Below are 17,001 nucleotides of genomic sequence, written 5' to 3'. Positions count from 1 at the left end.
GTTGTAAATGCTTTTCCTCCATTAAAAAGAATCAAGACTAGGAGTGTCTGACTGGCTCAGTCAGAAGAACATGCAACTCTTTATCCTGGGGTTTTGAGTTCAAGCCCCATGCTGGGTGTAGAGATTACTTGATGTTATTGGGCTCCCACCACTTAAAAAAAGGCGGGGGCCCTTCTGGCTTAAGCATCTGATTCCTTGTTTCGGCTCAGGTCATGATCTGAGGGTCATGAGATCAAGCCCAACCCCATGTCTGGCTCTGCACTGAGCAGAGCCTACTTGAGATTCCCTTCCTCCCCATCTGACACGCTCCTCGTTCCCACTCATGCATGCTTGCTCTCTCTCAAATAAATAGAATCTAAAAAAAAAAAAAAAAGGAATAAAGACTCTGAAGAAATGGCCAATTCCAGAGTAGAAGTAGGAGAAGAAATGTAAGCCTGGGGCATCTTACTGTTCAGAAAATAAGGAAAAACAAACAATAAATAAAAGTTAAATCAAAAAGTCAAATAGGGGGACGCCTGGGTAGCTCAGTTGGTTAGGCAGCTGCCTTCGGCTCAGGTCATGGTCCCAGCGTCCTGGGATCGAGTCCCGCATTGGGCTCCTTGCTCCGCAGGGAGCCTGCTTCTCCCTCTGACTCTGCCTTCCACTCTCTCTGCCTGTGCTCGCTCTCGCTCTCTCTCTGACAAATAAATAAATAAAATCTTAAAAAAAAAAAAAAAAAAGTCAAATAGGGCTCTATTTAGAGGGGTTCCTCCAGAGTAAGTCTGGGACAACTTGAGCATTAAAATGAATAACAACATGAGCAGATTAAAGCAGAATGAATAAAAATGGCATCTGTTATTTGATTAAGAAGAAATACTGATTAAAATACCGATAAAAAATGAGCTGAGGAATGTTATTCTATTTTATAGAAAAAATGCCTATAAACATGGAAGAAATGATGGAATGTTTAACATTTTGGCAACTGCCATAGGAAAATTTTTTCAAACAAGAATCACTGATGGATGCTACACTATTGGGTGGAAGGTTGTTGGGGAGAAAATGCACATTTACCCAGTTGAAAGTGAGATTACCAGAGATGATGTATTAATTAATTTAAAGGGAAAAGAGACCATTACAATGATGAAATACTGTGAACACACTACCTTAACCAAGTGATCAAACCTAATTTTACCTGCATCTGTGATGTACACAGAGAATACATCACCATTCAAGTGTATTCTTCCCAAAATGTTTAACCTGCATTTAATCATAAACTGATAGACATTTTGGAAAACTAAAGGTCTGTATTAAAAAGTGTCACAAATAATAATGAAGAGAAAGACAGACTCATAAAAACAGAAAATAAACTAGCAACTGCCAGAGGGGAGGAGTGTGGGGGATAAGCAAAATAGGTGAAGGGGATTAGGAAGTGAAAATTTCCAGTTACAAAATAAGTAGGTCACAGAGATGAGAACTACGACATATGGAACATAGTGAGTAATACTGTCATAACTTTCTATGGTGACTATACTTGTGGTGAGCATGGCAAAATGTATGGATTGCTGGAAACACTAAGTTGTACACCTGAAAGGACAATCATGTGTCAACTATACTTCAATGTAAAAAAAGGGCAATATACGAATTATAATTAACAACAATAAAAAGTGTCACAAAAGGCAAAAAGAAAAGAGAAAACAAAGGGTTGGAGAACTATCCCGAACAGAAGAAGACTGAATAGATATAGCAACTTCCCACAGATTGAAACCCTTGGGGTAGGGGTGGGACAGCTACAAGAAGCATTATTGTGGTCAACTGGGGATAGTATTTGTTGTGTTATGTTAAAGTTACTGAGTATGACAGGTGTATTGTGGTTATGAAGGACTGTCCTTGTTTTTAGGAGATACATACACTGAAATGTTTAGGAGTGAGGAATAAAGTAGAGTGTCACAATCTAACTTTCAAATGGTTAAGCACAAGAATAAAATACTCACAAATAAAGCAAATGTGATAAAATGTTAATGACTGATGAATTCTAGGTGAGGGTATGTGGGTATTAATGATTTTTCTATATTGTTCGACTTTTTTATGGTTTAGAAATTTTCAAAATAATTGGGGGAAAATTCTCCCACAGTTTCTACTTGGTACCTTTACTCATTAAATAGAAAGCAGTATTTCATACATACAAGGAATAGCTTAATACATGTGTAAGGCAGAAATAATTTTTAAAAAGAACGCAACACCCATTCCCATGCTGCCTAAAACAGAACACTGGCCAACACCAATGAAGTGCAGTGTCAAGTCCTAGTTGCTTCTCCCATAGACATAACAATTTCCTAAAACATGTTTCTATTATTTCCCATGTAAATCTCTAACCTACAAATTTCTGACTTTAAAAAGACACTATCTTGATTATATTAATAAAGTGATATATTTGAATAGTAATATTAAGTGATTTATTCTAAGCCAGCATTTATGGCATTATTCCTAGCCATCTTTGCTTTCCTATTAAAAGCCTTGTAACTTTCTTTTACTTGGTGGCTAATAGGCGATACTCAGTACTTTTTTAAAGAGTAGGAGGAATGTACTAATTGCTTTACTTGCCACTTTCCCCTATGCCTAACAGTGAACTGTGTTAATTACCAGCAAGCAGCTGGAAACAAGAACTCATAGCACATTATAGGTTTCATTCTCTGATGCTGTCAAAAAAGAATGCTGCCTTTGCCTCCTAGGTATTTTTTTACTAGCACTAAGATGCTTCACTCTCCAGTGGAAAAAAAACTGAAGAGATGATGACAAATTCAGGTATTCTTTGCTACCCTGTGCCAAATGCACAGAGCCAAATGATGATGACACAATGATTTCTTCCTTAATTTTATAAGTAAATACATAACCTCAAAATTTACACAGGGCCCACTTCATTCAGGTCTCTTTCAAATATTACCTTCTCCTAGACCTACCTTTCTCTATAAAACAACCATTTATTCTTTTTCTTCACAGCACTCACCAATAGTGAGTTGGTATAATTTTTGGGTGGTGGTGTGTTTCTTCCACTAGAAAATAAGCCCCATGAAGGCAGGGATTTTGATGCCTTTTCACGGTCTAAAACAGTGTCTGACAAAGAGTAGACACTCAGAAGTGACAATGCCTAATAAACAATCTTAACTGAGCCATTCAAACAGCAACTCATCTATGTTTACTGCTTTCTATGTGACAAAAGAGAAAAATTCAGTATTTACAAAACTTGTTTTATCATTTTTAAGAATGAAGAGAAACAGGCACCTAGGTGGCTCAGTCGTTAAGCGTCTGTCTTTGGCACAGGTCATGATCCCAGGGTCCTGGACTCGAACCCCGTGTCAGGCTCCCTGCTCAGTGGGAAGCCTACTTCTCCCTCTCCCACTTCCCCTGCTTGTGTTTCCTCTCTTGCTGTGTCTCTCTTTGTCAAATAAATAAATAAAATCTTAGAAAAAAAAAAAGGAATAAAGAGAAACAAAGGCAAAGAAAACAACACCACTATATTATCCTTCAGAATAAAAACATTTCTAGAACATTATGGGAGACTCAGGTGTCCATCAACATTACCTGTTTTTATCAAATACTGTCATTTGTGCAACAAATGTCTTTTCCCCATCTTCACGATTTCGTTTTCTTCTGGCTGGAAGTTCTTCATTGACATCTGAATTTCACAAACATTTCGTATGAGTCAAATATTCAAACACAAAGGTATTTGTTTATGATATGGTCCCTAATCCTAAATTAGGTACAAATTACAATTAATTTGTGATATAATGTTAAGACTTACACTTTTCAATTTTATGTTTTACCATATGTGTATGTCCTTACTAGGCAAGGAGAAAAAATCCTCACTTATGGTTACTTTTCAAAGTCAAAGGCTACTTCAAGACTCAAAGATTATTTCCCCAAAGGTGCCTCTCACTGAATTTCACATATACCTCTATTATCCCACTCATGATTTTGCTACAATTATTTATATCTATCTCTACATGCTAGGTCAGCTTTTGAGAGCTTCTGGAGGACAGGACTGAATATTTTAATGATCTTTGTATTCCGGGCACTTATGTGCTAGTTGAATGATTACCTCAAAAGTAGATTCAGGTGGGAAGATAGAGGGATTATATGTGATAAGCAAATACAATAAAACCTTAATTACAGAATATAAGTGTAGGTAAACAAATATTTACTATATAAAACTCTTTAGACAGTTATATACATATGAAATTTTTCACAATAAAATGTCATGTGTTGGGGGTAGGAATGAATTCATTGTTTTGTTTGCTGAGGGACTAATGGGAAATACCAGTCTTCTCCATCCAGTGTTCACTATGTATTTTCTTACTACATGAAATATGTTTCATCATATAAAAATGAGAACTTTACAGATTAAATACCTAGTACAGCAAAACAGCCAACCATTTAAAAATCCAGGGTAATCTACCGTAAAATTAATTATCTCATCAGACTGTAAAATATCTGCAAATAGAGGTCATTTCACGCCTTTAGAATGCATGCAATTTACTTCTAGTTCTGCACCATTTTCTTCCTTGGGAAAGCTAAGTTTAAGAAAAAACTATTAAAATAAAAATTACCAATATTTTCATTGGTTTCTCCATTAATCATTCCATTAAACTCTCTTCTTCCCGGACGAGTCACTCTAAATAGCAATGAGTAAGACTTCACCATATGGCTGTTACTAGGTTCAAATTCATTACTGGAAACTGCAAGGGACGGGAAATTTCCAGGTTTTGTTTGATTGAGATCAGGATTCAAAGGCACCTGCTTTTTACCTGTAGGAACTTGCCTTATTGGACAACTTACATCCTGCAAAGGCAAAGATTATGAAATTATACTTATTTATGCATATGCAATTATCACAAGAATTAAAATAAAACTTATAATCACAGATATAGGAAACATCATTACCAAATGGCATGCTAAAATTCTAATCATACTTCTGAAAATTGTGATGAAGGAAAAAGAAACTTTGGAACAGCTATATCCCAAATATTAACAACTAAGGTTCTCCAATATAATGAAAATAATGGTACAGTATATAAAATACTTAGCTGATGGTGATCTGAAATAGTTTCAAATTAGACATTTGGAATTAAAACCATGCTTAAAATGTATTTATTAAGCTCATATAAATTAATAATATTTTCCCTTAAATTTTCTATTTTAACAAAATAATTGATAGGACCATTAGAAATGAAAAAAGAATTATAAAAACACCACTGTCAATGTTACAAAGTATTAAATCCATGTATTTAAATGTTGCTTATTGGAACAACATTGTTCATCTTATGAATAATATTCTGTAGAAATTATATAACTGGAGTTATGCTTAAATAGCTGAAAAACTGGAAGATATGAAAGACCTTTATAACAAGATAGTAGCTCCTTTTTGAAAACCAAATACATTCTTATTCTAATAAAAAATTCTACTCTACAAGAGTATAAAATGAGAAATATTTAAGTTTCCCCCACCTCCTCCCGGTCCTATACTCTAGAGATGACTAATATTAGCAGTTGGTTGTATACATCCTTCTAAGTACATGTTTACATCTATTATTTTTTGAAACACAAAAAGGACACTACAATTGTATTCACATTTTTTTGCCTGCATCTTCAAGAATGTTCACATCGCTGTTTATCATGCATATGGGGATTGCATGGAAGGGAGGAATGGTATTTCTTAACTTTGAAATTTTGAATATATACTTAAACTGTTGTCTCCTAATCACCTTAGTCCACTCCCTATGAGTGCTTTAGTAGTGTTCAAGTCCTGTGTCACTTTAAGATTTTGGAAGAACGTCAAAACAGGAATCTCTATACAGGTCATTCCTAATGCTAAAATACCCAAGATCTTGAGGCCACTAAAAGTACTGGTTGCTGAGAAAATTTAACCATCCAAACATGTGTTCCTGTGGTGAATGATTTCACCTTATAAATAGAAATTTGAGGCAATGTATTAATAGATCAATGGCAATAACACTAGCAACAGAATTTCTTTGCTTGAGAGTAGTGTTACAAGAGGTGATCCTTTTGGGAAAAACTCTCACAGTCCTTATTTAAATTTCAATTGGTATAAACTGCTAAAAATTTAAGAGATCAAAGTGATAGGGAAGCATCTGATTTTATGTCCTAAGATGCTAAAAGATAGCTTCTTCCCTTCACTGTCAAACTCCTATAGCAGAAAGTTTAATGCAGATACCTCAGCTGCCCAGAAAAAAAAACATTAAGATCTAGGAGGTTGTCAAAAAAGGTTATCATTTTTTTAATTCAGCCATCAACATCTTTAAAAGCTTTCAAGGTATGCGGTACCTCAGTGGCACAGTCAGTTGGGCATCCGACTCTTAGTTTTAATTCAGGTTGTGATCTCGGGGATGTGGGGTTGAGCCCCACCTTGGGCTCTGCCCTCTGTGCTTATATCACAGAGTCAGCTTGGGATTCTCCTTTTCCCACTCCCCTGACATGCTCTCTCTTTAAAAAAAAAAAAAAAAAGAAAGAAAGAAAAGCTTTCAAGGTTTAAAAGCACAATACAGGGGCGCCTGGGTGGCTCAGTGGGTTAAGCCTCTGCCTTCAGCTCAGGTCATGATCCCAAGGTCCTGGGATCGAGCCCCACATCAGGCTCTCTGCTCAGCAGGGATCCTGCTCCCCCCACTCTCTGCCTGCCTCTCTGCCTACTTGTGATCTCTGTCTGTCAAATAAATAAATAAAATCTGAAAAGCACAATATATATGCATGAACATACTCAATTAAAAGACTATTCCACATAATCTACCAATATTGTGTCATATGTTACCTTTCTTTTTTTGTGGCAAACTTTCACAAGCAGGACTTCCAAGGTAACAGAATTTTGTTCATTTTCTGAGTTTTGTGATGGCTTATCTAAATAGAAAATCAATACTTTAAAATGTTTTTGTTTAAAAACGTAAATACCATACTCATTTTCCCAAGAAGTCTGGGAATTCCAGACAAAAAGACTTCCTATAATAAAGATTTCCCAGAAGTTTACTCATTTTTTGCCCCAATTTGTAGCAAACTCTTTAAAACCCTTTATATATAAAGTCATTTATATTTATATATAGTCATTTTTATATATATGTCATTTAAACAAACTTTTCACAATACAATTATAATTACCTTCCTATAATACTATGATTTCTTTTGATTCAAATAAGATGTTCAATTATTTTAATTAATGCTAAAACACTTACTGATTATATGGATATAAAGATTTAACATTTACGATAAAAAGAAAATATAATAAACTGCTAGTCAAAAGTATTTTTGACAAATACAGTTAAAGCTTCTTGGCAGAAAACACAAATGAAATATTCAAGAGACAACCACATGCAAACATTTTAAATTTTTTTCCTCCCACAATCTATTAATAGAAAAATTACTTAAAGATATACTTAAATTGAACTAGTTAGTACTATATATGTTTTATTTTGAATGCACAGCGACAGCAAACCAAAAAGTTCTTGGATTTGACTAGGACTTGTGATCAAAGGGATTAAAATAATGGATTTCATATGTAAAAGTTTTACAAACAATTATATTATCATTTCACAAGAAAGATAGCTCGTTTTTTACTTTTTCCCTAGAATTTCTCTAAAGCCTGAGCAGGATAGTTAAATTTAGGATATATTTACTACACAGGGGAATCTATCTTGGTTTATAAAGTTCAGGGATTTTAATTTTAAATAATTGTTTATGTTCTCTGTATCAATTAACTGACAAAGTCTTTTGCAAATTAAGGTTCTCGAGTACTTCTCTATAACTTACTTGTCTTTAATCCCAGAGGCATTAATAGTTCAAACTATTTAATCAATCATTACTAGGTTTCAATAATATATAGAACTACGACAACAGATGAATCTACAAACATACAAATAATTTTCCTTCTGAGATTTTGCACAACGCTTTTTTCTACTTAAAAACATTCTTACGTAGGGTGTGTACATAAGATACATTTCAATCAGTCTCTTTGAAAGTTGTAAACTTTCAAAGTAAAAAAACTTTAATACGGAAAAAAAAAATTCAGTGTTTAAAATGCAGTAACAAAAATGCTCTCCAAACCATAATCACCATGAAAATAGTACCCTAATAATCTTTGTGTATTGATTCTAAGCAGCTTCAAGTAGTAATAGCTAAACAAAAGTCTTCATTTAAAAACAAAAGGAAAAAAATAATCAAATTTTAGGGATCTTGATGTTGGTTTTCTATCTTGATTTCTTAAAAATATTATTTAAAAAAAAAACTACAAATATACCTTGATTAGACAAGAGAGGCAATATAGTTGCTTCTTCCCAACTTCCACTAATTTTCAAAGTTATAATGGGAAATTATTTTCTGGAAACAGAAGTATCAACAGAGTTTACTTTCTCATTTACCTCAGTAACATCAAGAAAAAAAAAACTTCAAGTGAATTTGAGCAATTCTGAACTCTATGTATTTTGTCATGTAGACAGGAAAAAAGTTTAATCCAATGAATTTAAACTATTTCAAGTAAAATTAATTAAACTTAAATATTAATCAAGTAACAGTACTAATTAGTAAATATTCATTAATATCCATCCTCTATTTCAGTTATGGATAACTTACATATATTTTATGTATGTCCCTGGGAACAAAGGGCTAACAAACCTATAAAATTCAAACTATAAGCTTTAAAGTATTAGAGTCCATGTACTTTAAAAGTACAACAGAAAAACCAAGTATAAAGAATGATTAGAAATAAGGACTCTATAAGACGGTTTTAAGTAATTAAGGAAAAAACATAAAAATGCTACTCAGTTTACTTCTATATAAAAATGGATCAGATCTAAGGCAAAGCCAGAAGTATAGTGACAGTAGTTAATAGAGCTATGACCAGATTTCAAACTACTTACATAAAAAACCCGACTTAGTTATCAAACTATTCTAATGTAACCATATTATTATTAAACTTTGTTTCTTACTAAACAATACCAAAGATGATCACCTTGATGTGTTTCTTAAAAAGATGTCATTCCATTACACAATAAAGGTGGATTAACTCAAGCAGCATATTACTCAGTTTGAACCAACTGAAACTTTACCTAGCATGCTTTTACCTCTCTTAATGAAGTACATTTAAGACTATATACTTTTCTTTGTAAAATATCTAAAATATTGATATATCCCTTTGGTAGCAGTGGTTGTTTCTATTGTTTTATTAATGCAAAAAAACCACGATGCAATACCATCAACTAAAAACGTTCATACAGAAAGGATTCTACTCAGGGGACTCTTCACCTAGTTCAGGTTCTAAGACAATTTAAAGTCCCAAAATACTGGAAATAAAAAATAGTAAAACTTAAGAGATTTAATTGAAGATTTTCCCGTTATTTTCTAGTTATAATCTCTAGGAAGATGATGGCTCTAAATTGAGTAAGATAATGTTATATAGGTTTTTTTTTTAATATCAACAGTTAGTATCCTAACAAGTATGGCTTTTTAGAGATAAGAATTGGAATTTCATTTTAGATAATAAGCCACATACAGAAACATTTACACTGAATAATTTTAACAATTTCAAAAACTACTTAAAACTTAAATGGCTAGCAGGAAGCAATAAGGAAACCAGGCTATAAACAGGATTTTATATATGTAGTTTACCTACCAAAGCTTTTAAGCCAGTTTTTAAAAATCTGTTCCTCAAACAACCTATTTCTGAATCATCTTGGTGCTTTATTAAAATACAGACTCCTAACTATATCAAAATCCTACAAGATCCAAGTCTTCGTCCAGGTATACAGATTTTAAACAAATTGCCAAAACATTTCTATACACACAAAATTTAAGAACTTCCTACTTTTAAAGTTTAAACAGGTACAAGTTACATCTTCCACATCTCACCATTGACCACATAAAGCAGTAACTGAAACCACTGGATAAGTCAACTAAAGAAATGGAATTATCAGAATCAACCTTTCTTCCACTAGTATAATTTTATAAATTTACACGCAAAAAAAAAAATTTATTTTTTTACATTCACAAAAGTGTTTTATTATTAAAATGTCAATGTATTTACTTTTAAGTACATACCATTTTTGTGGAAGAAACCAGTAAATGTAAGCTGCAGATGGGCTGACAAGCTAAAAAAACAAACCAAAAGTTTATCACTTTAATGCTCTATAATAAAAATAGCACTAAACTTTAAAAAAGTACACCAAAATCAAAGTTACTTCAGCTAATTTATAATGTTTGATTTTCTTATTCTTAACTGTGCAAGCCCATGACTCTACACATTGTCTATGTACTAAAAACAAAACAACCCAACACAAAACAACACACAAAAACACCAATGGAGTACATCAGAAAAAAAAAAAAAAAAAAAAAAAAAAACAACCCAAAAAACAGATTACCAAATGAGGGGCAAGAGTATTTACTGTGCTTTAGTACTCTGCCTATAAAATAAGGACACATTTCCCCTCCCACCCCTGAAAAGAAAATTCTGATAAGGATAGCTGAGTTCATGCAAATCTATCTGAATACTTTAAAGCTATGGAAATTCAATCTCCTAACAAATCAAACAGAACCATCACTTTCTTCTTCCATTAGGGGTAAAATATACAATTATAGATCTGCTATAGATTTGTAATTTATTGTTTCAACACATCATTCTCATTTACTTTTAGAAGCAATAGAAAAGGAAACAAATTATACTGATCCTTTAGAAAGTTATCAACTAACAACAGAAAAACTATTAAGATATGACAGAATAAACAAAAACATTCATAGATTTCTGTAGTACCTTTAAACTGCAAAAGAGAGCAATCAGTTAATCAGAAGCCATTCAAAACTTTCTAGAACACAGCTTTTGTCATGTGATAGATACCAGATTATAGAGGGCCAGACAGAACAGATGTTAGGGGAATGGAAGCAATACTGATTCCTTACCGAAAAAATGTACTAGTGTAAAAGGCAGTAAGGTGACATTTTAGTCATTCTTATAATCAGAGGCGAAGAGTTATAAAAAGACATTGAGGCCAGAGAGTTTTAAGGAGCAAGTAATGATTGAAAACAAGGACATATTATAAAGAAGTTAGCTTTATAACTATGCCCAGGATTTGTCTTTCTTAGAGAAGAGGACAGTGATCCTTCAACAGAAGATGTGAAAATGCCTCTATCTTCTTACTGAGGTAAGCCATGAAACTGTATGCTAAAAATCTACAGGGTGGGGGCGCCTGGGTGGCTCAGTTGGTTAAGCAACTGCCTTCGGCTCAGGTCTTGATCTAGGGGTCCTAGGACTGAGTCCTGCATTGGGCTCCCTGCTCTGCGGGAGTGTGCTTCTCCTTCTCCCACTCTCCCCTGCTTGTGCTCTTTCTCTCTCTGACAAATAAATAAAATCCTACCAAAAAAAAAAAAAACCAAAAAAAAAAAAAAAAACCCCAAAAAAACAAAAAAACAAAAAAAAAACAAAAAAAAAACCACCCCAAACCAAACCAAAACAAAAAACTACAGGGTGGAAGTTTTCAAAGGGCATTTCCAGAACAGTACTAAGAAAAGTATGTCAGAGTATCAGCAGAGGACAAAATGACTATGAAGGGTGCAACCAGAGTTCTGAAAGCATAAATATGAGAGAAAATGAAGAGTAACAACTGTAACTTAAGTATCAACAAAATAAAAATGGTACACAATGGGATTCTTGAAAACAGGTAATTCATGTATATTACTTTCAGACATGAATCAGATATATTTTGAAAACACGTAAGGAGTAGGAAAAAGGAGGGTGGACCATAAAACGTACATGAGGAAATTTTTAGAAATCTTTATCTTGACCGTGGTGGTTGTTACCTATGCATAGTTGTCCAAATTTAGAACTATATACCAAGGGGCGCCTGGGTGGCTCAGTGGTTTGGGCTGCTGCCTTTGGCTCGGGTCATGATCTCAGGGTCCTGGGATCGAGCCCCGCATCGGGCTCCCTGCTCCGCAGGAAGCCTGCTTCCCTTTCTCTCTCTCTCTGCCTGCCTCTCTGCCTACTTGTGATCTCCGTCTTTCAAATAAATAAATAAAATCTTTAAAAAAAAAAAAAAAAAAAAGAACTATATACCAAAGAGACTGAATCTAACTGTATATAATTCATACTTCAAAAAAAATACATTAAGGGGACAGACTGTAGAAGCCCAAAGGAATTTTTCATGATGATGGAAACATTCTACATCTTGATCATGGTTATGGTTATGTAAGTGTATACATTTGTCAAAACTCTAACTATATATTTAAGGTGGGCGTATTTTATCTCCAAAGCTGATTTTAAAAAGTGTATCTGCCATCTACAAAATCTATGTGCCATTTTACTAAAAAATAACTAGCATTCTCCTATAAAAATAGTTCCATAAATGTTACCTTACAAACCAGAATTAGCAAAACTCCAAAACATAACTGAAGACAAAGAGGAATATTCTATAATCTCCACATGTTAGAAGATAATCCATTAGTCACAACTAATCTATCCCATTCTTAGTTGCATGACTTAAACGTACATACCAGGGCCACGTTAATTTTTTTTCTTTTTTTTTTTTTTTAAAGATTTTATTTTTATTTATTTGATAGACAAAGATCACAAGTAGGCAGAGAGGCAGGCAGAGAGAGAGGAGGAAGCAGGCTCCCTGGCTGAGCAGAGAGCCCGATGCGGGGCTCGATCCCAGGACCCCAGGATCATGACCCGAGCCGAAGGCAGAGACTTTAACCCACTGAGCCACCCAGGCGCCCCACGTTAATTTTCTTAAAACCCCATTCTGAATGTATCATTCCTCTCCCCAAATATTCCAATGAGTCTCCAAATGCCAAGTCTTTTGTCTAATTGCTATCTGTTATATAGCTCCCATTTTTTTTTCTCTGCTAAAGCCTATATAGGAATAAACAGGTCAGGATGGTAGACAGAAAAATCCAAGTTTAAATTCTGGCTCCAGTTATTAGCCGTGACCTGATATCTGTAAGATAAGGAAATGACCTCTCTTAAGATTGTGAGGCTTACATAAAACAATAAAGTACTCATCAAAGTACCCTTTCCCTCTTCTATAATGACCCCATCCCCAACCATCCCAGAGCTTAATGATCACAGCTTAATCTCAAGTATTTGTATATACCACTTTTTTGTCACTCTTTTTACATACATATTACCTTTTGAGACAATCTTTTTATTACATCAGTTTCCCTAGCACCTAGCAGTGTCTTATAGAAAGGCACTCAACATACTTTCAGAAGAACAGCAATGTCTCCTAGAACAAGATTTTTTTGTTCTTAAACTCTATGTCCAACATGGGGCTCAAACTCATGACCCTAAGATCAAGAGTCACATGCTCTATGCAATGAGCCAGCCAATTGCTCCTAGAGTAACAGATTTTTAAGGTCAGGGATCATGACCCATTACACTGTAGTGCTTATAGTGTTATTTAGATTGTTTTTATAGAAAATGTGGTTCTGGGACGCCTTGGTGGCTCAGTTGGTTAAGTGGCTGCCTTCGGCTCAGGCCATGATCCCAGTGTTCTGGGATCGAATCCCATATCGGGCTCCTTGCTCAGCAGGGAGCCGCTTCTCCCTCTGCCTGCCACTCTGTCTGCCTGTGCTCACTCCCTCTGACAAACAAATAAATAAAATCTTTAAAAATAAAAAAAGAAAAGAAAATGTGGTTCTAAGTTCCAACTCTGAATTGACAGAAACATCTTGCACTGATCTACCCCCCAAAATATTTTAAATTAGTGTTACTCAATATGTAGTCTGCAAACTGAAGTAACTAAGGAAACTTGTTACCAATTCATAAGTAAGAAACTAAGAGTAAGACTTTTAACACTATAATAGAAATTTAACGTTGCCATAACATCCTCCAAGCTTGTGATCAGTAAGTATATTTATAAAAACATCAATCTATGAAAGATTGAAAATTAAGCACAAAAAAGTCCCTCACCACAGGTGGTTTGAGGTACAGTTTTGTTTTGTTTTAAGATTTTATTTATTTATTTGACAGAGAGAGATTACAAGTAGGCAGAGAGGCAGGCAGAGAGAGAGAGAGAGGAGAAAGCAGGCTCCCTGCCGAGCAGAGAGCCCGATGCGGGACTCGATCCCAGGACCCTGAGATCATGACCTGAGCCGAAGGCAGCGGCTTAACCCACTGAGCCACCCAGGCGCCCCTGTTTTGTTTTTTTTTAAAGATTTTATTTATTTGACAGGCAGAGAGGCAGACAGAGAGAGAGGAGGAAGCAGGCTCCCTGCTGAGCACAGAGCCCGATGCAGGGCTCGATCCCAGGACCCTGGGACCATGACCTGAGTCGAAAGCAGAGGCTTTAACCCACTGAGCCACCCAGGTGCCCCTTGAGGTACAGTTTTAAATGATAATGTTTTAAGTTAAATGAGATAGGAAGCACATCCTAACATGTTGACCAATAGGAAGCTATCATTCTAACATTGTTTCTTTCGGAAAAGAACTCCAAATTTCAATTAACCAGCTTAAAAAAATAACTTTGTGAATGTGATTTGCTAAGCACAATTTCTCCTCTAACTCCCCCTTCTAAAAGTAAACACTCTAATATGTACCTAGAATAAAACAAAACAATGAGGCCTAGTTTCTCTTTTCCATAGATGGTTTCATTCAAGAAAAAAGGGCAATTTTCTTTCCCTTCCTGATTTACCCTCTTCCCTCTCTTGTGGCTCTGTCCGTATCTTAATTGCTAAGCTAAATCAGAATGGAAGGCAAAGAAACATGTGGACTAGTCAGGCCTATTTGGTTTCAGGCTGTGATCTAACTTAATCAGGATTAGATACCAGGATAAGGATTTGGTTCATCTTTGTGATACATGCCCTATCTGTATCTTCTGAGGAAGCAACCAATGGGGCAATAGGAAACTAGATGAGGAATTGAAATTTTGAGGTAAGATTTCAAGCATAAACATATAAAGAATGAAGTAAATTTAAATTCATAAGGGACTGGGACACCTGGGTGGCTCAGTTGGTTAAGCAGCTGCCTTCGGCTCAGGTCATGATCCCAGCATCCTGGGATTGAGTCCCACATCGGGCTCCTTGCTCCGCAGGGAGCCTGCTTCTCCCTCTGACTCTGCCTTCCACTCTGTCTGCCTGTGCTCGCTCTCTCTGACAAATAAATAAATAAATAATCTTAAAAAAAATAATAAAATAAAAATAAATTCATAAGGGACTAACATTCTGAGATGACATTCACTCACGTACAAAACTCAAATTTTAAGAATAGGCAGATCTCACCAAAGGACCAAGGTTTTATGCTGGAAAGAGACCAAGATTAGTGCCTCTACTTTGTACACATTAATCTAACAATGGCATGTGTAAGGCTTCATTTCTAGAGTTATGGCTGTATTACCTCATAACAGGATGATAAGATATTTGGCATCAACACTGTTAGAAGTTAGTTACCCAACTTTTCTTATACATTTCATGCTATGAATTGTAAAACTGAGAAATTGGTGACTACATCAAGCCCGATATTCTGGGAATCCAGGGTTTCTTCTAAGGTTGGGACACAAGGATAGGAACACTTTATAATGAGAAGATAAAGCTGAATGAGTGGATGGAGTCCTTTACAAATAAATAAATCCCCTTTTAGAAGTATAACAGACAAAATATAAAGGAATTTTTGTAAACTCAAAGATTATACACGGAGAGACATCTTAATAATTTGTTCTTAAACACTTAAGAATTGGGTATGTTCAGTAGCGACTGATAAGGCACCTTCAAGAATAAGTACACAAAAATAATCTGAAATAGGAACAACTGAAGTTCTGAAATAGAAACAACTAAAACCCAACATGAAAAGATGCCGATTTAAAAATAACTTCAAAACTTGTAGCCAATACAAGATTGTTAAAAAAGAGAGAAAGGGGAGAAAAACATCAGATCTCATTAATGGTGGAAAAGACAAAAAACTGAGTTAAGAAGCAGACTTAAGTTTTAAAAATGCAGTTAAATCTACAAAAATCTACAAAATCTACAAAAGGAAACACCAGTAATTCAATATAACTATTAAAAAGATTTTTATGGGGCACCTGGGTGGCTCAGTGGGTTAAGCTTCTGCCTACAGCTCAGGTCATGATCTTGGGGTCCTGGAATTGAGGCCCACATCGGGCTCTCTGCTTGGTGGGGAGTCTGCTTCCCTTCCCTGCCTGCTGCTCTGCCTACTTGTGATCTCTATAAATGAATAAATAAAATCTTAAAAAAATAACAATAAAATATTTTTATGGCTTTCTTGGGATAAAGACCAACATGCTTAAATAGCCTCCAAGGCTCTAGATTATCTAGCCATGATCATCTGCTCTAGCCTTAGTCACTCTCCTTATTCTTTCTAGTCAGCTGCTCTGGCCTCAAATGACATACCTATACTATTCCCTTTATTCAGAATCACCTATCTGTTCACCCTGTCAGTCCCCATTTTACTCCTACATCCATCTTTCATATCTCAACTCATTTTTTTAAGGAGACCCTCCCTGACCACCAATCATTATTACCAAATCCAAGATCCCAAACAAGAGCTGGATCACCTGCTTCATACATTCAGTTTCCCTATTTTTTCTTTCCTAGCCATTAGTTTACAATTACATATTATACGATTTTATCTTTTTCCTCCATAAAGGCAAGGTCTTCATCTGTTTTGTTCACCATTATATGCCCTAAGACTAGTATAAAGTTCTGAACCTGGATCTCAGAAAAAAAAAACAGATCTGGACTTCTTTATACAAAAGATGCTTAGAAAAGAAAGATTACTAATTTAAAAGCTTAGGTGTTAACAACAAATAAGAAGTGATGAGGCAATTTATGTTATCAACCTACTAAAACTTGAAAATGTCCCTAGTAAAAGTTCTAGTTCTGGTATCTTTTGAGGGGATTTCTCCAGCTGCTAAAAGAGCACCAGGAATGGATGATATTTAAGTGGAAAAGAGAGGAGACATTTTGCTTTTTATTTAACTCAAATACCTTTGCACACAACTCCAATTTGGAAACCCCTTCATG

The 17,001-nt window shown here is 35.0% G+C and overlaps 1 protein-coding gene across 2 annotated transcripts in view; it reads right to left on the bottom strand.

Annotated features, from left to right (window-relative positions):
- Positions 1-17,001, bottom strand: part of SUZ12 (SUZ12 polycomb repressive complex 2 subunit) — a 43,507-nt gene that overhangs the window by 15,344 nt on the left and 11,162 nt on the right. For both annotated transcript variants that reach the window (XM_082707341.1, XM_082707342.1), the window contains 4 exons: positions 10,072-10,121; positions 6,800-6,885; positions 4,584-4,815; positions 3,559-3,652 (listed from right to left, as the gene is read on the bottom strand). In XM_082707341.1, coding sequence (XP_082563467.1) covers positions 3,559-3,652; positions 4,584-4,815; positions 6,800-6,885; positions 10,072-10,121 — 462 coding nt within the window. The remainder of the gene's footprint in view (positions 1-3,558; positions 3,653-4,583; positions 4,816-6,799; positions 6,886-10,071; positions 10,122-17,001) is intronic.

Source organism: Mustela nivalis, assembly GCF_964662115.1.
Source record: "Mustela nivalis genome assembly, chromosome: 17".
In the NCBI taxonomy this organism is placed as follows: domain Eukaryota; kingdom Metazoa; phylum Chordata; class Mammalia; order Carnivora; family Mustelidae; genus Mustela; species Mustela nivalis.
This window is presented reverse-complemented; position numbering and strand designations above follow the sequence as displayed.